The 23488-nt window shown below is 35.8% G+C and overlaps 1 protein-coding gene across 1 annotated transcript; it reads right to left on the bottom strand.

The window, feature by feature from the left end:
* Window positions 1-1707: 1707 nt before the first annotated feature.
* On the bottom strand, window positions 1708-22240 carry LOC140166156 (uncharacterized). The gene is made up of 2 exons (XM_072189548.1): window positions 21716-22240; window positions 1708-4387 (listed from the first exon to the last, which is right to left on the bottom strand). Exons 1-2 carry the CDS (start codon window positions 21768-21770, stop codon window positions 3318-3320), a joined length of 1125 nt encoding a protein of 374 aa, XP_072045649.1. The 5' UTR covers window positions 21771-22240; the 3' UTR covers window positions 1708-3317.
* Between the last annotated feature and the right edge of the window lie 1248 nt (window positions 22241-23488).

Here is a 23488-nt window from a genome sequence, read left to right as displayed (position 1 = left end):
TACCATATTGTTGAGAGCTTAGTAATCAACTATTGTTTCACCGTAAGTGTCTAGAGATTGTTGTTTTGAAGAGGTTCAGTCTTTAGTTTTGCCGACAACGCGAGAAATAATGACTTTATAAAATATATTTGAGGGAGTCAAAATTGTTGGAAGGTTTCATTTTATATTTCTTTAAATCAATAATGAATTTTGAACATCTTTTGAAAGGCTCGCTTACTCACGATTGTAACTGAAATTATAAGCTCAACTCAAAGTATAAATTACACGGTGAAATTGACTTTTCTTTATTTAGATTAGGCAATAAAGCAACATTTGCTCGAAAGAAATAACAGAAACAATAGCTTCATGTCTTTAATAAAACTCTGAGCAACCGATTCTGGTCTTTTCAAATATATAATACCATGTTATATTTTAAGGGATCGGATATGCATTGTTTGCACAGTATTTTTTTGCAGGGTTGGCACGACGCTAATTAAATCGCGATTTAAATCAAATGATTTTTTTAAATCACTGATTTAAATCAACTTGTTCAATTTTACCATTTTTTATCAATTTAAGTTAATTTCATTCTTAAATTGACTGTTTTACTTCATTCCTAATGCTTCTACAACTTTTGGATACGATTGGAATACCCTTACGTTGTCATTTTATCTATTGCTAAAACTTCATCTTCAAGGTGCAGAATTCAACAGGTTTTTCCCATGATTTTACCCAATTTTTTCTTTAAAATTTTCACATGTTTTCACATGTTTTGATTTTTTGTAAATACCTGATAGGATTGCACATAAATTATGTCTAGCATTCCACTGATCTCTTTTGACTTTATCATGGGGTAAAGCGGTTCTTGGAATTTAAAAAATCAAACAAAAAATCGATTTAAATTTTTAAAAAATCCGATATAAATCAAATAAATGGATTTTTTAAATACATTTTTAAACCCTGATTTTCTGTGGGATATGAGAGCACATCGAATTGTATTCTGAATACGAGGAATGTCCTTCACATATCAAATATTGATTTTTTTTTAAATTAGCAATATAATACAAATTTTACGGCAAATTATTAAAAATCTCATACACGCTTAGGAAAAAAAAGGTCTGTAGAGTTTTATACCAGACAAGTCAAGAGAGCACATCCAGATCTTGCAAAATGTGTTTATTTCTTGACTATCGACCCATGTTTAGTCAGTCTATTATCAATATTATGAAAACAAAGGGGAACCTATAGAAGTAATAGAAGTGTCGCTTTATGAAATGAGGTGATGCATCATGTTGCAAAGGATTCTGGGAAGGGTAAGATATCTTCTCTGGGCGCTAAGACCAGAGCCAGAGACATTCAGAGATCGTTATTCCCAAACTACACTCTAAATAAATAGAATAGTAAAATTACTCAATGTTAAGTAAAAAGGGAACATAGCAACAAAATTAGCAAAATGGAATTCAATTTTTGATTAAATTTTTACTCAATTTGAGTTCTATTTACTCATTTTGCTGCTCTGTTCCCTTTTTACTCAACTTTGAGTAATTTTACATTTGCAGAGATATACACTATTCCGCACACATCTTCGTCTACTTCACATACTGTCGTACTCAATAGGCTGCCTTTTTTTTAAATTATTGTTATCTAATTGTGATGAAATACATTGTAAAATTAACTATATAAAAATTTACATTAAAGCCATATTATAACATTTCCAAACAAAACTACGGCTAAGCAAAGAAAATTGGAATTTACTACCAGCGCACATGTCGCCAATACGTACCACTCCTTCGGTCATGTTGTGGTACGACCCTTTGTTGTGTATATCACCGTCCCGCACGCCGTGTACGTACTCTGTGTTATGAACATCGTGTAGGCCTATGCGTTCGACTGATAATTCCATCGTAATAATAAAGCGCCGGTTCCGGTGTTTTATTCAAAATCTCGGATTTTGACAAAACTACAGCACCTAGAGTCTTGATTTTTGCAGGGTATATTGGTTTAATAAAGTACAATTAAATCGTGTAAAAAAAGGAATTTTAAAAATTCAGTGAGGACGTCTTCCTCAGCAAATGTTATAATATGGCTTTAATTTGGAGGCATTATCACAATAGACGAATCCGCGAGCCAAGTGATGGTCAGAATTCAGTCGGCCATTACTGGGTCCCGTCTGCACCAAACTGGTGTTGTTACTACCCAATTAGATGGATTAAATCCGCTTAAAAATCGATGTTGAGTTGTGTTATGCTGTAAACTTTCATCATTCTTTTGTCTACATGTAACACGAGTAATGGAATGCAGTTTAATATCCCCGCCAAGGCCACATCATTTCACATTTTAGGTGGAATAGACCTACAGGGGGACCCAGCTATGGCTTCCATTGAGGTGTAGGAATGCGTGAAAATGGATTCGTCTAAATTACAGACGCATGTCCATTCATAAAAGAAAGAAGCACGCCGAAATCCTAAAATAACAATATGAAATACAAATGATGATAAAAAAAAATCACACAAGGCAGCCTTTTGCGATACGACATTATGTGATGCAGACGACGTTGTATTTTCTTTTGGAATATTCGTGAATGCAGTATAGATAATCCCTGCAATGAATAAGCTACACTGTGTTTTCACATGTTTCATGTCAAAGAATGATACAAATCTTAATTCTCTCTATGCCCGGGCATTATAGGACTTCCGTGAAAATCCAATAGGGAGGAACATGGTCTCCAAGGCAGAAGTGAGACGTAACATTTCACTAATGTTCTAATTTTGACAACACATCTGAAAAGAAAATAGTTTAAGGGTATTTCCCCGATTTACCAACCATTTTAAAGCTACTTGCAAAATTTGGGGTCCTCAAAAGATCTCTAAAAAGTCCCTTTAATGCAATTCCACGGTAATACTTTAAGAGGGAACGTTCAAATCACTTTAAATCACTATTTTCAAATCTTAAGAAGCTACTTTTTTCATCTTCAAATTTCACCCCGGGCAAGCTATGTAAAAGTATTACACTTATAAACATGATGAATGATAAAAGATAACGTTAACAATAGTGTTTACCTTCACACTTCTAGAAGATTTTTGTAAGGTTTTAAAATATTGATTCACATTAAAAAGTGTAGGGTATAATCGAAGTTACAAAAGTGAACAATATTTACTGAAACATTAGTTGGTTCGACTTAGAAACATTACTGTTCATATCATTACAATGATTTCATCACGTTTTTGAATACAAGTTTGTTTCTAAAACATTACATTAGTACATTACTGTTTATATTCAGTCACAATTTACATTAACACAATACTAGTACATTTTAACATGGCAATAATGACAACTTCTTATGTCCATGCTTCGGGGGTCTTAGCACTTAATGCAAATTCCTTCTCGAAGATGAACCCCGTTGGAGACGTCGGACGAAGTTGTCGCTCCAGACGGGTCAGGACACTCTGAAAGGCACCAGGTAGGTTAGTCTGAGGTCTCCTTTGCTTAAGTAATGAATAAGCATCTTTAAGTCTCATGCCTTGATATTGCATCAAGTACTGAATCGCGATGGTAGGCGCAAGACTCGTCCCATTAAGGCAGTATACCAGAACGTTTTTATGAGTTTTATAGGCACCATGGATAAACTGATTAATTTCATCAAAATAATGCACCACGTCTTCTTGTATGGAGTCATCTATAAAGATACTCAAACGAATTCGGGTATGTTTCATAGGAGATGCACATACACACGGACAGTCTTTGAGTTTGATGGTTTTCCTTACTTCATGCGGGGATAGATTGATAAGCTCCACTACGCATTCGACGTTCAATCGACATAGAAGAGGCTCCCGATTCGCCGATTCTAAATCGCCGATAAATAAGAAGTCTAAAACCTCGGCAGCATTGCGATCGCTAAAGGGTACGTGAGGCCCAGTGTCATCGATTTTGATTTCTGGAATAACTTTGGATATGTCCAATTCTGTTGACTCGTCACACGAGATTGTTTCGTTTTCTGAAGAAGATCGAAAAGAAGACACTGATGAAGAAGTATTACGATGTCGTAATTCCCCACGATGAGGGGATGCTCCACGTGATGAGCTCTGCGATAATCTATGCCGAGAATAAGACTCCGTTAGTGCTAATCTTTGACTTGCATCGCTTAATGTCACTGTCAATTGCAATTTTCGGTGAAATTCTTCCATTTCAAGTGGCTCGCTGCGGACGAAGAGTAGATTTGGACAAGACATGGTGCCTTTTCCATTGGGATTGACGGTCCCGGATGTGACTGTGCCAGGGAGGGTTGGACTAGCACCATGGTGGCCGGGATGACCGGCGGAAAAAATGGTCGCTGAACGACTTCTTACTGGCTGTTGCACTGGAATCCCTCCACTGTTGTTGCTGTAAACAGACATCTTGGCAAGGTTATCTGCGAAGAAAAAAAGAACAAGATGACATTTTTACGAACGAAAACGTTGGAATGTAACAACAAGACATACAAAATGCAAGAAACATGATGGTGGTGATAAAATAATAAAGAAAATGCAGAGACTAAAAGAAATTGGGACGACGGCTCGAAAACGCACCAATATGATGAGTTCATTCGTTATCGTAGATGTTTTTACCGTGGATTTTGGTACCACTCTTAAAACAGCGCGGTCAAATTGACCTCGTATGAGTTAACTATGCACGTACCTTACTCCTAAATTTTGGTAAAATGTTAACCTTTTTGTGGTTAAACTTTGACCACAATTTAGGTGCATAGTTGACTACTTACACGGTATTGGTATTTATCATGTTCATACTATCATAGTGTTTGTATCCGTATTGTGTGACAAGTATAGTACATAGTCAATTTTCAATTTTCCGGTATCTCATAAACATAGTAAAGATACATTCTTTCCCTCTTGCTGTTGTTGTCTATGGCGTTGTAGATGTTGTTGCTGTTGTTGATGGTGGTGGTAGTGACAGTGGCGTAGCACGTACCCCTCCCCCATCGGTTTGAACATTTTGGAAAATTTCCGAAAAACAATCACCCCCCCCCCCTCCCTTCACCTTCATCATCCAACAGGATGACTCACTCTATGCCACATGGGTAGTGATGTGGTGGTGGTGGTGGCATTGGTGGTGGTACTGGTTGTGGTTGTCAGTGGCGTAGCGTGGGTCATCATATTGGGGGTGGGGGCACCGATCATGATTGGGGGCACCGGGGCTAATTGGGGGGGGGGGGCACAAGTCATTTTTCGGCAATTTTCCTATGGGATTTGCTAATTTTCAGTTTCAAAACAATTCCTATCCTTGAGCAAGTGACCTATTTTTTCTTTCATAGACCACTTGGGCGTTTATTTTCTGTGCTCAGAAAAATATATACACGAAACACGCAAAAATACACAGAAATTGTGACTTATGATCAAAGGAGTTTGTCTCTGAGGCATGATTTACTAAAAGATGTCAACATAGAGCAAACTGTCGTGCGATTTGTGTAAAACGAGATGAATAATTTACCACGTACCGCTATTAAAGCCATAATGTACGATCTTATAATATGAAATTAGTTCATTTTTTTTTCAAATCTGATTTTTTTTGGCATATTTTATTATTTGTAATGTTTACACATGTCCCAACTTACACCTAAACGGAATCAGTCAAATTTGTTGTGTTTGTACACACTTAAAAATAGGTAGTCAAAATTTTGACTAATTTAGGGGGTCAATTTGAAATAACCCTGGATGGGTCAAATTTTACAACCATAGGGATCATTTTCAGTCGTTGACATCATATTAAATTGACCCCTAAAAGTGTCATATTTAAATGACCCCAAATAGTCATTTTTTGACCCACGTTCCGGGGTCATTTTCAAACCGGGACCCCTGAATGTAGTCATTTCAACTACGTTAGGGGTAATTTTTCTAATTATGACCCCCGGATATAGTCATTTTTTGACACTAATAGGGTTATTTTTCAACTGACTCTGTTCATTTTTTGACCCTAAATGTAGTCATTTTAAACTACAATTTGGGTCAATCTTTTGACTTCATGTACCGGGTCAAAAATGACTTCAATGAGTTCGGTGCATAGTTGACCCTGCATATGGGGTCAAAAATGACTACTTTAGGGTCATTTTTGACTACCTATTTTTAAGCGTGTAGGTTAACAGAGCAATCTTGACATAAAGTCATAATTATGACTTTATTGGGAACAATAACCTCATATCGTGCACTACCTAACGATATAGGCTACTATCTTCAGTATACCATGATACATGACCAGTGCGTGTATTTCAGATTGTACTCCAATACTATAATGAGCTATAATGGTACACTCATAGAAATGACTTGTTCGCCTTATTGGCGCAATTCAAAAGGAGTAAGTTTGGACAACTCAAAAATAGTGTAAAAGTTGCCAAAACAAAATTCATTTTAGTTATCCGAACTTAAAAAATGTTGAAAAAGCTCAAAAAGTTCCGTCAACTAATCAACTTTGTTGGCATTACTTAAAAAGTTGATGTAAGTCGTTGCGTCAACTTTTTAAGTAATGCCAGCTTCTGAATTCAAGTTCAGGGAACTTAGAAAAATAAACAAGGTTCAAAGAACCAATTAGTTGAGTTATTGTAACTCAACATGTAAGTTGATGTAACTCGTTCATATTAAGTTACTGGTACTTATTGTTTTGAGTTTTTCCAATTTGGTACTTTGTTACTTAATTCACGTAATTGGATCATTTTCTGCACAATTAGCAGTATTCAAATATTTATTTTTGTAATCAGTGCAAAATTGTGTATACTATAGCACACCTCTATAGAACATTATGCTAACCTAGTTTCATTTTCTGAGTTGTAACAACTCAATAAAGTATGTGCAAATGAGTGCGACCAACATAATGATATCGAGTCAGCGTTACTCAAAATTGTACGCGTTGGCATTACTCGGAAAGTTGACGCAACGACTTACATCAACTTACCGAGTAATGCCAACGAACAATTTCTATGAGTGTATACATAGCAGTTTGAGGATGCTATCTTCAGTAGATAGCACATGATGCTTGCAGCAGATCCGAGTAGTGGGTGTATATTTAAGGGATCCAAAATGAGCGTTTATTGCGTTTCGACAGTATTTTTTGTGGGACATGAGAGCACCTCGGACCTATCGAATTGCATTCTGAATACGAAGCATGTCTTTCTGATATCAAATAATTTTCATTTTTTAAAATCACAATATAATACAAATTTTATGACAAATTATAAAAATTTGATATTTTTCAAATTTTGATATATAACAGTCCTCGAAGTAAATTATATAAATCTAATGATATATTCTTAAAGTGTATGTAGCAGGAGGAAAAACCGACGGTCAATTGAAAATTTTGACCTTTCATATTGAAGATATGGATTTTTTTCCCAAAAAGACCTATTTTTTTTTGGGTGTTTTGGGAAAAATCCATATCTTCAATACGAAAGGTCAAAATTTTCAATTGATCGTCGGCTTTTCATCCCACCTACATACACTTTAAGTATAAATCATCAGATTTATAAAGTTTACTTCAAGTACTCTTAAATATCAAAAATATCAATTTTTAATGATTTGCCATAAAATGTGTATCAAATTGCGAATTTCAAAAAATCAAAATTATTTGATATCAGAATGACATTCTTCGTATTCAGAATGCAATTCGATATGTCTGATGTGCTCTAATGTCCCAAAATAAATACTGTCCAAACATTCATACCCCAGCCCTTAAGAATCCATACACAAAATAAAATAAAACAACCTAGTCGCTATATGGCTTTCATTTTACTAAGTAACATAAATGGGCAATCGGTATGTGGTATAGGGACTTCAAGCAAACTATAGGTATGAGAGGCAAACCTTAGTTAACACATTTGCTGGTCAGCCAAATTCGCCTAGACCGGGGCCCAAACACAATACACCTACATAGAAATTTAAAAGAACAGATTGGACAGGCTGGTCAAGGAACCTACATAAATATGTTTTCTATACTTCACTTGACCCAAATATATGATTTTTGAGACACCCGCACATGGAATTTTAGAGGATTTTGATAGCAGTTCCATTAAAAAAAAGCTGCTATCATCATGAGACTAAGATCTAGAAACACCACCGAAATGCTGTTTTGGGGGAATTTTGCTAGCAGAATCTTTTTGATGAAAGTCAATCTTTGACAAGATGTAACTTTGCTACGGAAAGTGCTATGACAACAAGGTTTTCAGTTTTGTCTTTCTTTACTCAAGGGCTTGAATTCACCTAGCATACCTACAAACTAAACCCAATTTATTATATTGTTAGTGTAAACACACAACCTGTAAATAAAATGGCCTTCCGTATTATATAAATACGTAAGCATATGTTAATATTTTCACAATATTACGATGAGTGACCATTGAACAAAAAAGCTTGTTCCCTAAAAGGCAGGCTGTACTATAAAATGTCATAAAAGATCAGAAATATGTGTAATTGGTGTACAAACGAGATTCATTTATTCTGATTCGTAATATATAGCGAGATTTTATGTTTTTTGTAACACAAATCAATGATTTTGTTACCAAAAGCGCAAATCACATGACTAGAAAGGTGATGGATGTTATTTAAAGACATAACAAATTTGTTCATATATAAAAAAGGCTCGAAATAAAAGCGCAAGCATATAAAAACAGACTGAAAATATAAAGATGCTGATGAGATTCTCCGGTGAGATTCATTCCAGCATTGTTTGCTAATGATAATTGTTCAAATATGATGTAGGCCTACTACTACTAAGAGGATGAACTATGCTAATTAGTAATTAATTGGGCTCAATGACCTCTAATAGTTGTAATTCCATATCAGTGATATACACAGTACACACGACAATATGCAAACCTATTATCTTGGTTTGATCAGCTCAAATTCGTGACGTTTAGAAAAGATTTCTTTCCTCGTGTTTCTGGTGAGAAAGTTTATACTGATGAAGCATAACTTTATTTATTATTATATTATGAAAAAAGTAAATAATGATGTAAATGATGACATCAATGGCCAACGATGATAGTTATTTTAATATCATACTGCAGTTACTGTCCGTTTTCCTATACACAATACACAGTGTTCTTACCATTGACGCGTAACCTCTACAAATAGCGTATGTTAGAAGTATGGGTAATTGCCTAGTTAACGTCGCTGTGTGAAAAATAACCGGCCAATATTAAAAGTGCTCTTCTAAAATTCTAGAAAATATAGTTTTGTAACATGTCCTAAATTTTTAGCTAATTTAGATGTTTGGAAATATTCGTACTTTGGTGTTTTAGTGTATGTTATAGGTAATAGTACATTGCCTAGTTAACGTCGCTGTGTGAAAAATAATCGGCCAATATTAAAAGTACTCTTCTGAAATTCTAGAAAATATAGTTTTGTAACATGTCCTAAATTTTTAGCTAATTTAGGTGTTTGGAAATATTCGTACTTTGGTGTTTTAGGAAGGATATGTAAACGACAGATAACACCAAAAAATATGAAGAAATTATTTCCAAACCGTGTTAAGTCTGCAAACCACCATGCTTCTCATTTTCAAGAACGCTGGTTAGCAATAAGCAGAGCATTGTCTCATTTCGTAAACAAAGGCCCACACAGAATTGTTCTCTAGCGTTCGCTTTATAATCGTTCACCCAACTGAAAATATAATACCAGCTCATTGCTCCATTGTACATGTAAAGCAGAAACATATGTTGTGTGGATTTTAACCAGAGAAGATATGATTTAATCAGTTGAGCTGTTTTCAATGAGTGTTATCTTGGTTTAATAGCTTTTAATGGGGTTTAAGTCCTGCAAAGGTCGTGGTGAATTCTACTGTAGACATGACTGCATCATGTATGATATCAAACCGTGCTATATGGGCTATTCCAGTTAACATACATACACCCCCTATAGGATATGTCCTGAATCTCCCACACATGCAGTGGTTGTAGATTTCAAATGGAGTCTTCCATTCATGAAATCCCATTTGAAATCCACACTCCCTGTGTGTGAGATTAAGATCATGTCAATCAAGAAATCTACATCATAGAATGCACGTGATGGGAGGATCTTTCGACAACGACGATGATGATGATGATGATGATGATGATGATGATGATGATGATGATGATGATGATGATGATGATGATGCCTATACGCTCGATTGTATGATAAGGTTCAAAATACTTAATTATATCTTCAGTAGACAGCATAGCCTTTGCATTATGTTTAAGCAATATAAAAGCCGTCATAATTATATTATATAGGCCTATAGTTTACATGAAGGTCGTTCGTTTCATCTGTTTTCATGTCTGCAGCATCTTTTCATAAGTAACAGTTGCTTCATCTGATCATACAATAAAGATCAACTCAGTAATCAGATCAGAAATTAGGACACAATAATCTATATATATATAACTTCAATATTATATATACCGTACGTATACGAAATTTAATATTCAAACCTATCCTATAATCTTGGTTTATTCAGCTCAAATTCGTGACGTATAAACAAGCTTGCTTAAGAAAATATCCTTTTTTTCGCCAGAAAGATTCTACGAAGATAGCTTTATTTGTAAAAGGTCGCTGTTGTTGATGCTGTTATTTTTTAGACGATGATGATGTAAATGATGACATCGGTGGTCAACGATGATAATGATCTTAAAAACATAGGGACGGGGGCACGTGTCCCCAATCGACTGCAAAATTTACAAAATATCATATTGCCAAAAAACGGCTTGTGCCTCCAATCATATGCCCCCCCCCCCCTTATAATGACTCACACTGAGCCACTGAAACAAGGTGATTAATATTTTCAAATACATGTTTTGTTAATCACATAATAAACAAGACATGTTATTTTACATAAAAACAAAAACACCAATCAATCAACGATTAGATATTATTACGTTTTGCTTAATTTCCCCCTTCAATATCACAACATATTATCATTCGCTCAATTGTATACTCCGATTAAGACTTAGTATATCTTCCGTAGACAGCACAGCCTTCGCATTGGGCTTAAAGCCACACTTTGAAGAAGAAAAAAACAGATGTGGAAATGAGAATATAAACTAATATTAAAGGTGATTTGCTCATCCGGATGATCGTAAAAATCATCAAAATTCAGATTTTGGTACCTTTGACATTGTCATAAATTATGTGCTAACATTGCCTGCATGTGGTTCATCCGAAAGCTTTGTATTTAAGACCAAATAAGGCATTTACATGAATCTGCTAGGTCTATATATTAGCTAAATGTATTTGAATGGGGCTTCAACTTCATCAATATTGCTGTTTACTTCGTTGTTTGCCCATTTTTTTCATTTCAAAAATACTAAATGACAATTTGAATGACTTATCCTTTCACTTTTAAGCAATTTATAAATAATTTTAATTGCGGGGTCACTGAATGGGTGTAGGCCTAGTCCTCATAATGCATGGCATATTGGATGACCTAGGGGATAGTTAGCCCATTATATCCATGCCTTCAAGTTGAAATAAACCTTACTCGATGCATCTGGCCATGGTCTGGCTGCTTGTTTTCCTGGGAAATGGTGATTTTCAATGTGGGGCTTTAATTAACCATACTCAGTCGTCATAACGGTTGGTGGTTCGATTCACTAGCATGTCTAGTGCAGTATGGTATAAAGTGTAGCATGGTAAGTGTAGTAGGCCCTATATATATCTTTTATTTAATAACTACTCCCCATTCCAGAAAAATACAGCACTAATTTTTGGGATCAAAAATATTATCAAGGTCTGCCAAATGAAACTTATTTCAGTCCTAATCATTTATTTAGTACTAATTGGAGATAAAAGAAAAAGTTCACTAATTTTACTAATTTCTTGAAAAAGAGCCAAAACATGAATTTCAGCATGTGTTCTGACAATCGACTCACAAAAAAATCAAAGACTTGGAACAAGTCTAAGCATTCAAAATCTTGAGCATGTTGAGTAGATGCCGCAATTTTGATCCAATTCCCACTTTTTTGTGTTACTATAATTAAATAATTGGTTATAAAAATGAAACATATCTTTTCCAAAAACTAGAATGCATAAACAGAAATTAATACAGGTCTTTGGGCTTGATTGTCACACTCACAGCATATGAAAAACACCCTAAAAACGCATGTTTTTGGCCCTTATTTCCAAAAACTGGCCAAATATTAAAATTCACTATGATTGCCAGTTAGGACTAACCAAAGGATTAGGATTTAGCTATGTTTCATTTAGCAGAACTTGATAATATTTTTTTAATCCCAAAAAACTAGTGCTGTATTTTTCTGATGGGGAGTAATAACTATAGCATTGGCATAACAGTTATTTGACTATTTCATCATTACTGTTGAGACAGGTGTATAAACCAGACATACTACACGTCAGTAAATAAATGCATTAGGATAGCATGACTACAAGAAAAATCCGGCAAATGTGGCCGCTTTTTTTCTTTAAATTTGAATGTTTCTGAATCAGTCTACTGCCAAATAAAACAAGTCATGTAATTTTTGTTTGGTTCCAGAAGTAAAAACAGAAAAATTGACAAAAAAATCGACAAAAATTGTGACCATACGGGAGCCCCCTCGAGTCCGCTCAAATTTGTGGATCCCCCTTGTTTACCCTCTTTTTTCCATTTAAAACTTAACATCCCCCCTTCATGACCCAAGTAATTTTTTTTTTCAGATTTCCTCCCTCAAGACCCCTCAGTTCAGTCAGAATCCCCTTAAACATGTTAAAACTCCCATCCCTCGAGTAAATGATAACGGTCCCTTAACATAAATTTAGATATATTATATGTGTAAGCTAATTGCGACGTGGGTTCTTATATAATAATGCAGTTTCTCAGTATATACAAATTATCGGTGCTTCCAAATTAGCAATTTAATATCGGACAAAATTTGGTGCAGTGTTGTATAATACGGTTGCCATGGTGATTTCAGAAATATACCAATCATTCAGCAATAGGGTTCTAATGTATACGGACAATTCACTGCATGATAAACAAAAATTGTGTAGAAATCACAATTTTAACTGATTGTATAGATAGAAGTCGTGTTCCTCCGTGACAAAAAAACCACCATGGAAACAAAAATATTTATGCAGAATTTCGTGGAACGTAAATCAACAAGCTAGAGACCGATTACTACAAATTCGTCGGAAATAGCTGACCTGATTTCAGTAACCGTTTATTTCACGTTTTTCCACTAAACTGTATTTCGTTCATAACACATACTGACACAGTAAAACCCAACCAAATAATATAATGTATTTCATGGAACATGCAATCTACACTTGTATTGACTGTTTTTATCCCGAGGTTTATATAACTCGACCATTCGTATGTATCGTGGCGTATAGCTTTGTGCCTTTGTAGGCAGAGAGTAAAATATAGGTTTTACTTAGCCTTTTTCCTGGAAGTTTGAGTGAAAACGTGATTTTACTTTTATTCTCAGTTGGCTAAAGAATGCCGATTCGGATGTTGCGATTATCAGTTTCAGTTGACACATATGCACGGTAATTGTTGTAGCGAGGTTAAGGATTAGGATTAGGGTTAAGGTTCGGGATATAGGGTTACGGTTAGGGCTCGGTTTAGGGTTAAGTTCTCACATGCATGAGGCTTGTACTCGTCAGCTAACCAAAATCTTCTTGTTGAACAAAAACATCCCGGTCACGAGGGACAGATCATTTGCTGTATATTTTCTTATCTATTGTATATTTCTGAAACAATTTGAAATATGAGTAAAATACTTCCCGATTTTCCAACTTTATGTTTGTTTATTTGTTCGTTAATTTCCTTCCCAGGAAACACGAAACGTTTTTAAAACGTTTTAAGGGGGTACTACACCCCTGGCCAATTGTGTGCCTATTTTTGCAATTTTCTCAAAAATTATAGCGCATTAGTGACAAGTAAGATATGTATATTATAGGGGCAAAGACTACAACTACTGCACTGAAAATTCAGCAACTCAAGGTAAGTAGTTATTGATTTATTGATCAAATATTGGTTTTCCCGCATTTTTGACTGTAACTCCACAGCTGTTGTCTGTGCTGAAATAAAATTTCCAGTGCAGTAGGCCTAGTTGTAGTCCTTGCCCCTATAATATACATATCTTACTTGTCCCCAATGCGCTATAATTTTTGAGAAAAATGCAAAAATAGGCACACCTAATTGGGCAGAAGTGTAGTCTCTTAAACAGGTTAGCCTATATTTTGGGTTTTAGTTTTTGTAAAAAACTTTTAATAACATTAAATGTCGGGTTATAAGGCCATGGAAACGTTTTTTTATGAAAACACACCATAACAACATTTTAAAAATCATGTTTATGTCATAAAGTTATTTCAAAATATCTTTTGTAGGCCTAAATATTTTTGCCAAATATTTGGTCAGCACTTAAATAATATTATATTAGAATATTTTGCAGTAAGTTTAAACAAAAAATGTTTTTGAACTTCTATAAAACGCATCATACCCTTTATATATAACCCGACATTTAAACGTTTTCTGATAACCTTGTTCAACCTTTTCCGAATAATGTTGAAAACGTTTTGTGTTTGCTGGTTTATCGTGTTTTTTTTATCCTTTTCTTTTACTTTATTCATCATTTTCTTCGCATAGATATTCAGAAGATCAACAAGCTGTATATATCATGCATAAATTCCCCCGGTCAGGGTCATTGCAGTCAAAATTACATCAGAAGAAATCCGTTCTATAACAAGCTTGTAAAGCGGAGACGCAACATCTATACGACTGTATTTATCGTCCCTGATAGCAACGCAGCGTGTACTATACCCTTTACAAAGAAGGTAAATTTTCGTTGTCATAGAAACGGGTTGGTTTTCAGCTTTCATGCTAAACTGCTTCACTGTGTTAATACCACTTCATAAACTAGCAACTTCGTTGTGCTTTTTTGTTTTTTTGTTACAATCGCAAATTTCCAATTTGCGATTGTACTTTTTTTTGTTTTTGGGGTGTTTTTTGGGGGGGGGGGGTTGAAAGAGAGGAAAAATCCTCGACACTGACCATTATTAACACAAATACTGTTCTTTATTAGTTACGGGCTCTGTCACCCACCTTCGCACAGTATTTGTTTTTGTTTTTTGTTTTTTTTAAAGAGAAGAACAGACCTCGATACTGACAATTATTAACACACAAACTGTTCTTTAATTAAGGGCTCTGACCCCCTTATGGGTCAGTCTAGGTTTCTTGTCATACGGCTTTCGGCTTAGCCACATCTGATATATAGTTAGGTCAAAAACTTCAATGACCACTCTCTGGCTAGTATTAAAGGTTTGACGATTTAATCGTCAACCTTACTAGCCAGAGAGTGGTCACCAAATTGAAGTTTTTGACTTAACTAATAGCAAACATGGCAAAGGTGGAAAAAAAATGAATTTTGACGATTTTGAAAATCGCTGAATAGGTAGGCCTATTTAACATGTTTGATTGTGATGGTCATGTGTACCATCCAAAAATCTAAATCTGCAGTTTTAAACTCTTTCAACGTGTCTAATTTGGTCATAATTTTAATTTACCGTTCTCATGCCAGAAGCCATTAAAGAGTATGGCTGCGATGTACAATAATAGTAACAATAGGCCTATCATGTTTACATGCGTCATAATTTTGGTATTCAAGTGTTTCGGGCAGGGCTTTGTTCTCGATAATTAGGTAGATCTGATCATTAATGTTTTTGTCTTTTGTCATCTATATGCTTAATTAAAAATAAAAAATGAAATTTATTTATATGCTTAATTAGTTGCGTTAATTAGAAACGACTGGTTTGATTGTTTTTTTGTTGTTGTTTAGGTCGTGTACTATTCAAATCAACGCATCATCATCAATGACGTCATCTTTACACCACAGAAACAACAACAACATCATCAACATCATCATCATCATCATCATCATCGTCATCATCATCAACAACAACAACAACAACAACAACAACAACAACAACAACATCATCATCATCATCATCATCATCATCATCATCATCATCATCATCATCATCATCATCATCATCATCATCATCATCTTCATCATCATCATCATCATCATCACCACCATCAAATAAGCAGTGGCGGCACCAGGATTTTTTACCGGGGGGCATTGGGGAAGTGAATTTCAAGGGGGGCAAAATCGACAAAAGTGGACATTTTTGGGTTTTGCCTCAAAAGTGGGGGAGCAAACGGGGGGGCAAGAAAAATATTTGGGGAATCCCCTAGCACCGCCACTGCAAATAAGTCTGGTCGCTCTTTTCGTCTGCATCAGAGAACCTTCAACCTTCAATCTATCTGCTGCCGCAAACAGCTTCAGAAGAGAGCACCATCCGCATGCCGCATTGACGTGAGAAACACCAAGAATTTATTGCAATTTAAGACAGCTCTCAAGTTCACACAATAATATAGAGTTAGATTTGAATGTTTACTTGGTGAACCTGATCATTTTTACTTGGTGAATCAGATAATTTTTACTTGGTGAACCTGATAATTTGCATTATTTTCGAATGAAGCTGTTTGTAAATTATGTGTTTAATTTTCCTATGTTTTTAATATTCTTAAGTACCTCTGTAGATACTTTGTCCTTTGATTATTATGTACTTACGGCGCCTAGAGAGGCGTATAAGATAAAGTAATGTAAAAAGGCACTTTATAAGTGTCTTATTATTATTATTATTATATTATTATTATCATCATCAACAATAACAACAACAACAACAGCAGCTACAACAAGATCCTTTTAATAGCCTCCTCGATATCTGAAAATCAATCCAAACTAAAAATATTTACTAATTAAATCGCCATGATCATGTCTCCTATTGTTAAATTACTAGATGTTATGACCCTGAGTGTAATATGGTCATAAGCAGACCAAAAACGGTTTGTCAATGAAAGCCAAGTCGCCACGTAGCGGAAAAAACATGCGCGTATTTTTTTTTTTTTTTTTTTGGGGCGCCAGCCCCCCGGGGTCAAAGTAGATGGCGGCAAAAATGAAGGGGCGGCAGAAGAAGAAGGGCGGCAAAAACAGGGGCGGCAAAAACGAAAGGGGCGGCAAAAAGAATGAGTAAATAAAAAAGGGCGGAAAAATTTGATAAAGCATAAAAATTTGTGAAAAAATGGTACTATACATGCAGCTTTCGGGCGCTAGCGCCTGAAACCGTTTTTTTTTTTTTTTTTTCTTCCCTTTTTCAAACGACCGAGAAAAAAATTGGGTAAACCTTTTCGGGCTGCTAAGGAAGGGCCGTCAAAATTGAATTTTCTTCAGCCCCCCGGGGTTGGGGCGGCCACGGTACGCCACTGAAAAACATTAAGAAAAAGTGGGCTAAAAGCACACTTGCACACGTCCCTCCCCTCAGACACAAATACGATCTCGATCCCTCTCAATTCTGCATGTGTTTCCTTTAATTTGGAACCAATGACCCTTTTCTTCAATTGTGCCTTTGTTACATAAAGTTCCTTTCATAAGTTTTATACGTCTTTACAAATAAATTATCTCTATCCTTGTTATACCAGAGGACGTTCAAAATTTACAACAGGGGAAGTTTTAAGGGGAATCCGATTTTTGTGGGGTCTTGAGGGAGAATCTGAATATTTTTTAACCATGAGGGGGAAAAGTTTTAAATGGAGAAAAAAGGGAAAACAAGGGGGAATATAAAAATTTGAGTGGACGCAAGGGAAAACGTGAATGTTTTGTCGATTTTTTTGGGTCAAAACTCCCACCTCTGCATGGTGTAAATATTAAATTGTCTCTCATGTGGTACACCTTCTCACCAACAATATCATATATTTTATGTTGTTAAACATAAGCTCTTTCAGGCTATTTAAAACTAAGAATTAAAGGCAATTGCTTCTTGTTGTACACCAATCACGTGATATTTTGCTCATGGGCGATATCTTTTAGTATACCTGCCTTCTTCAGGGACAAGCTTTTTTGATCAAAGGTCACTCGCTCAGGTAAAATGGCCATACTGTTAAATGGTCGTGAAAGAATGATATTTCAAAATGTGCATTAAGCTATTAACGAATTGCGGAAGGTAATTTTCTTGCCGGTTCCGTAATCCGCTGTGTTTTTTTGCACTGATGGTAATGGGGTAATGAGGTATATACAGTCTGATGTTATGATCTGAATATATCCCATAAATACATGCACTGCTGGGTGCCATTATGCTGTCTACTGAAGATAACATCCTTTACGCTGTGTATTGTGTAGTATAGTATCAGGGTACAATCCACACTTGATTGGAATAATTTACCATCCCAAATCAAAGCTATTATTGACAAAAATACTTTTAAATATGCCATAAAAAACACCTTAAGTGCGTTAACCCAAGAGTCAGCTGCATTTGTGTAACCTGTTCCTTTGTGTCCTTTTGCTTGTTTTGTCATCCGTCTCAGGCACCGTCTTGTCTTTATGTTGGACCCCATTGGAAATAAGTTTACACATTTGCAGCTAGACTTTATGGGTTATCCTGGCATTTCGGCTTTTTGGTGTCTTTGCTTGTATCCATGTATTTCATATATGCTAAATTTGTGATAATTTGTGATTGATTATAGTTATTGTTCTTGTCGATTTTGCCGAATAAATATGAATGAATGGATGAATCCGAAATGCACGCAATGGTCATGCATCATTGTGCTATCTACTGATACATTGTCAACCTGGTATAGCGTCTGAAATGCACGCAATGTTGTACGTCATTGTGCTATAATACTACTGAAGATAGCATCGTTATGTGTCTACGCTGCACATTGTCAACCTGGTATAATGTCTGAAATGCACGCAATGTTGTACGTCATTGTGCTATCTACTGAAGATAGCATCGTTATGTGTCTACGCTGCACTATGTCAACCTGGTATAGTGTCTGAAATGCACGCAATGTTGTACGTCATTGTGCTATCTACTGAAGATAGCATCATTATGTGTCTAAGCTGCAAATTGTCAACCTGGTATAGTGTCTAAAATGCACGCAATGTTGCACGTCATTGTGCTATCTACTGAAGATAGCATCATTATGTGTCTACGCTGTACATTGTCAACCTGGTATAGTGTCTGAAATGCACGCAATGTTGTACGTCATTGTGCTATCTACTGAAGATAGCATCATTATGTGTCTAAGCTGCACATTGTCAACCTGGTATAGTGTCTGAAATGCACGCAATGTTGTACGTCATTGTGCTATCTACTGAAGATAGCATCGTTATGTGTCTACGCTGTACATTGTCAACCTGGTATAGTGTCTGAAATGTACGCAATGTTGTACGTCATTGTGCTATCTACTGAAGATAGCATCATTATGTGTCTAAGCTGCACATTGTCAACCTGGTATAGTGTCTGAAATGCACGCAATGTTGTACGTCATTGTGCTATCTACTGAAGATAGCATCGTTATGTGTCTACGCTGTACATTGTCAACCTGGTATAGTGTCTGAAATGTACGCAATGTTGTACGTCATTGTGCTATCTACTGAAGATAGCATCATTATGTGTCTAAGCTGCACATTGTCAACCTGGTATAGTGTCTGAAATGCACGCAATGTTGTACGTCATTGTGCTATCTACTGAAGATAGCATCGTTATGTGTCTACGCTGCACATTGTCAACCTGGTATAGTGTCTGAAATGTACGCAATGTTGTACGTCATTGTGCTATCTACTGAAGATAGCATCATTATGTGTCTACGCTGCACTATGTCAACCTGGTATAGTGTCTGAAATGCACGCAATGTTGTACGTCATTGTGCTATCTACTGAAGATAGCATCATTATGTGTCTAAGCTGCACATTGTCAACCTGGTATAATGTCTGAAATGCACGCAATGTTGCACGTCATTTTGCTATCTACTGAAGATAGCATCATTATGTGTCTACGCTGCACTATGTCAACCTGGTATAGTGTCTGAAGTGCACGCAATGTTGTACGTCATTGTGCTATCTACTGAAGATAGCATCGTTATGTGTCTACGCTGCACTATGTCAACCTGGTATAGTGTCTGAAATGCACGCAATGTTGTACGTCATTGTGCTATCTACTGAAGATAGCATCATTATGTGTCTAAGCTGCACATTGTCAACCTGGTATAGTGTCTGAAATGCACGCAATGTTGTACGTCATTGTGCTATCTACTGAAGATAGCATCGTTATGTGTCTAAGCTGCACATTGTCAACCTGGTATAGTGTCTGAAATGCACGCAATGGTCATGCATCATTGTGATATCTACTGAAGATAGCAACCTTAAGCTGGATGTATATCATCCTTTGCTTACGCTGTAGGTTTAGTATCAGGGTACAATCTAATACATGCATTGAGCCACATCATTGTGCTATCTACTGAAGATAGCAACATTAACCTGATGTATCTATATACCTTTACTTACGCTGTATGTTGCGTATAAAGTATTGGGGTACAAATAACTCATACCTAATGCTGTCTACTGAAGATAACATCCTTTACGCTGTGTTGTGTTGTATAGTATAGTATAGTATAGTATAGTATAGTATAGTATAGTATAGTATAGTATAGTATAGTATAGTATAGTATAGTATAGTATAGTATAGTATAGTATATATAGTATAGTAGAGATCACTTTATTATCAAAATACATATAAAACCATTGAACAATAAAGGAATACAATATTAAGCCCTGGATCGTATAAAGGATAATGCAGGGCGGACAAATACAATATAAAAACATATAAGCACTGAAAATAACAATATTAAATAAAAGACATATCTTTATCTTATTATGCATTGAGCAAATTGCACTGGTCCCAAGACCTTTCGTCTTTGGCATGGTAAATGACAAAAGAGGCAATGATGGACAATTTGGAAACCTTGTCGCGGAAATCCTTGAAACAAATCGGGGAGTGAACTAAAGAAATGGATGATTTGAGCCTGTCAGTATAGAATAGTATTATATAGTATAGTATTATATAGTATAGTATTATATAGTATAGTATAGTATAATATAGTATAGTATAGTATAGTATAGTATAGTATAGTATAGTATAGTATAGTATCAGGGTACAATCCGAAATTCACGCAATGGTCATGCATCATCATGCTATCTACTGAAGATAGCAACCTTCAGCTGATGTGTCTACCTTTTTGCTGAATGTTGTGAAGAGTTTGGGTACAATCTAAAATGCACGCACTGACCCGGCCCCGTACAGCATTATGCTATCTACTGAAGATAGCAACCTTAAGGGGTCGATCACCCACCTTTGCACATGTATTTTTTGTGGGGCCTGAGAGCACATCAGACACACCAAATTGCATTCTGAATAGGAGGAATATCCTTCTGATATCAAATAATTTTGATTCGCGAAATAATACAATTTTTATGGCAAATTATTAAAAATTTATATTTATATTTGTGATATTTAACAGTCCTTGAAGTAAACATTATAAATCTAATGATATGTACTGGGAGGAAAAGCCGTCCATTAAAATTTTGTCCTTTTGTTGAGGATATACATTTTTTCTTTTGGGAAAAAAAGAATGCCAGAAAGTTGTTCGAGAATGTCAGACAGAAAGAGAAAAGACTTGCAAGAATACGTAATAAGAGGCACAGACTTCAAGATACATACAAGCAGATATAAGAGTAATATTGTTTGTACTATAGCAGTCTTATACTATACCAATGTATACGTATAGGTTCCTGGCTCATCACCTTATACAGTGCAAGACACACGCCAAAGCATGCATTACTGTCTTTTCAATGACACGATGGAAGAAAATGCAGAAGGCTTACCTTTGAAAAATGATGCCTGGCTACCAGTCCCTCCTAGTGCAGGAGGAGGGCTCATATGAGACCCCTCCTTGGCATCACCAATGTATCTATAGTGTGCCAGGTTTGGTGTTGAATCTCCCCAACTAGTTTGTAAGATAAGTCAGTCAGTGGTGTGTTATACAACGCCGAAATAAATTAATGCAATTTCCGCGTAAAATCACAGTTCTTGTGTCACATAATTAATGACATTCATTATTTTTCACTCACGGCGTTTTTTAATATGCCCAATGATTATTACAACCGTGTGTTAAAGTGTCATATCTCATTATTACTCCAGCAGCCCGTACTTGTTCAAACACCGATGAAATTGCCAGTTGTGACACATCCATATGTTAATAATCTCTACGGTCTCACTGAAGCAGCCGTAAAAAGATATACTTTAATCGTAGCTTTGTGTTCGAAGAAACGTCGTGTTTTGTGGCGATGCTACAAGTATACCACGAATCGCTGAAGAGTAGAAAAGCCCATTGCATGTAGCGTGGGATACAAAATTTGAAATTCTGTTGAATTCCGGTCGGCTTTTAGCTGAATTATATACCAACTCTCACTGGACTAAAAGTTGGCTTAAAAGCATACACCAACACAGTAAATTTATACATAAATTTGCAGTTGAGTTGAAACAAGGCATGATTAAAATGCATTTATAAAGCAACCACGGTGACCAACCCAAGTGCTTCAAGTGTACTATAAAGCTCTACGTCAGTTTGATGAAAATTGAACGGTTTCAGTAATTTAAACACATGTAGCGTGGTAACCAACCATTCAAAGCATCGTCAAAATCTCTGGCAGCGTATGGCGTTGTAATTCGTTAATGACGGAGCACTCCTCAGTTTTTAGTCATTAGTTATCCAATCAAGCAATTAAAATTGTGACGTCATACTACAGCTCACAGCTCTAAAACCAGCAGCGTGACAGACCAGTCACATTTTGAAAATAAAATTTTAATTGATGACATGTGCATGATGACGTGATATATATTATTTAGATACAAAAATTGTAATGGATTTTTACATTTTGTCAGCCTGTGTTGCAACATACTGTATATAGGACTTAGCATTTTTGTCGTATGGAAGATAACCCGCTCTCTATAAACTTCAAATTATATCGTTTTAAACCATACAGAGACAAGATAATATACTCCAAAACGGTGTTTAGCCTTTGAACACGTTCTTGCCTTCACTTTGTAAACATGATTAGAACTTAGTAAACATTACATATCAAATTCCTAAACATCAATGTATGTTCAATGGCTAAACATTATCTATCAATGCTCTGTACTTACAGTATGTACATCACTTCCTGGGAGATACTGAAGGGATGCTGCAGCCAAATAAAATTGTTTCGATTGCCCAAGATCGCAATAGTGGAGAAAGCTTGTAGTCGCCTGTGCCGCAGCCGACTGATGATGATGATGCTCTAAACATATTTAGCGAAGGCAAGAATGTGTTTAGAAAAGTGTGTTTCGCTAAATACTGTTTTTGCAGTGTATAGGGCCTCCCAAGTAAACACAGTTTACATCTGCTTTGGGCTATTCCAGTTGAAATCCGTACCCCTCCTATGGAAGACATGACCTTAATCACCCACACAGGGAGTGTGAATATTACCTGAATGGGTTATTCCATTTCAAATCTGGAATAGTCCTTTGTAAATGAGGCCAAAAACATTAATTCTTTATATTTTGTTTTTACCTTTTACATACCATGAATATATTGCCACCTTAAAAATTGACCGTAA

Source organism: Amphiura filiformis, chromosome 12, assembly GCF_039555335.1.
Source record: "Amphiura filiformis chromosome 12, Afil_fr2py, whole genome shotgun sequence".
Taxonomy (NCBI): Eukaryota; Metazoa; Echinodermata; class Ophiuroidea; order Amphilepidida; family Amphiuridae; genus Amphiura; species Amphiura filiformis.
The sequence above is the reverse complement of the archived record's forward strand: the minus strand, read 5'-3'. Positions and strand labels throughout refer to the sequence as shown.

What these genes read in the sequence shown, in the direction of transcription:
- LOC140166156 (XM_072189548.1), bottom strand. Translation starts at nt 21,770, where the DNA reads ATGAGCCCTCCTCCTGCACTAGGAGGGACTGGTAGCCAGGCATCATTT. An exon ending in CCAGGCATCATTTTTCAAAG is followed by an intron (nt 4,388 to 21,715) that starts GTAAGCCTTCTG and finishes TTTTCTTCGCAG; the next exon opens with ATAACCTTGCCAAGATGTCT.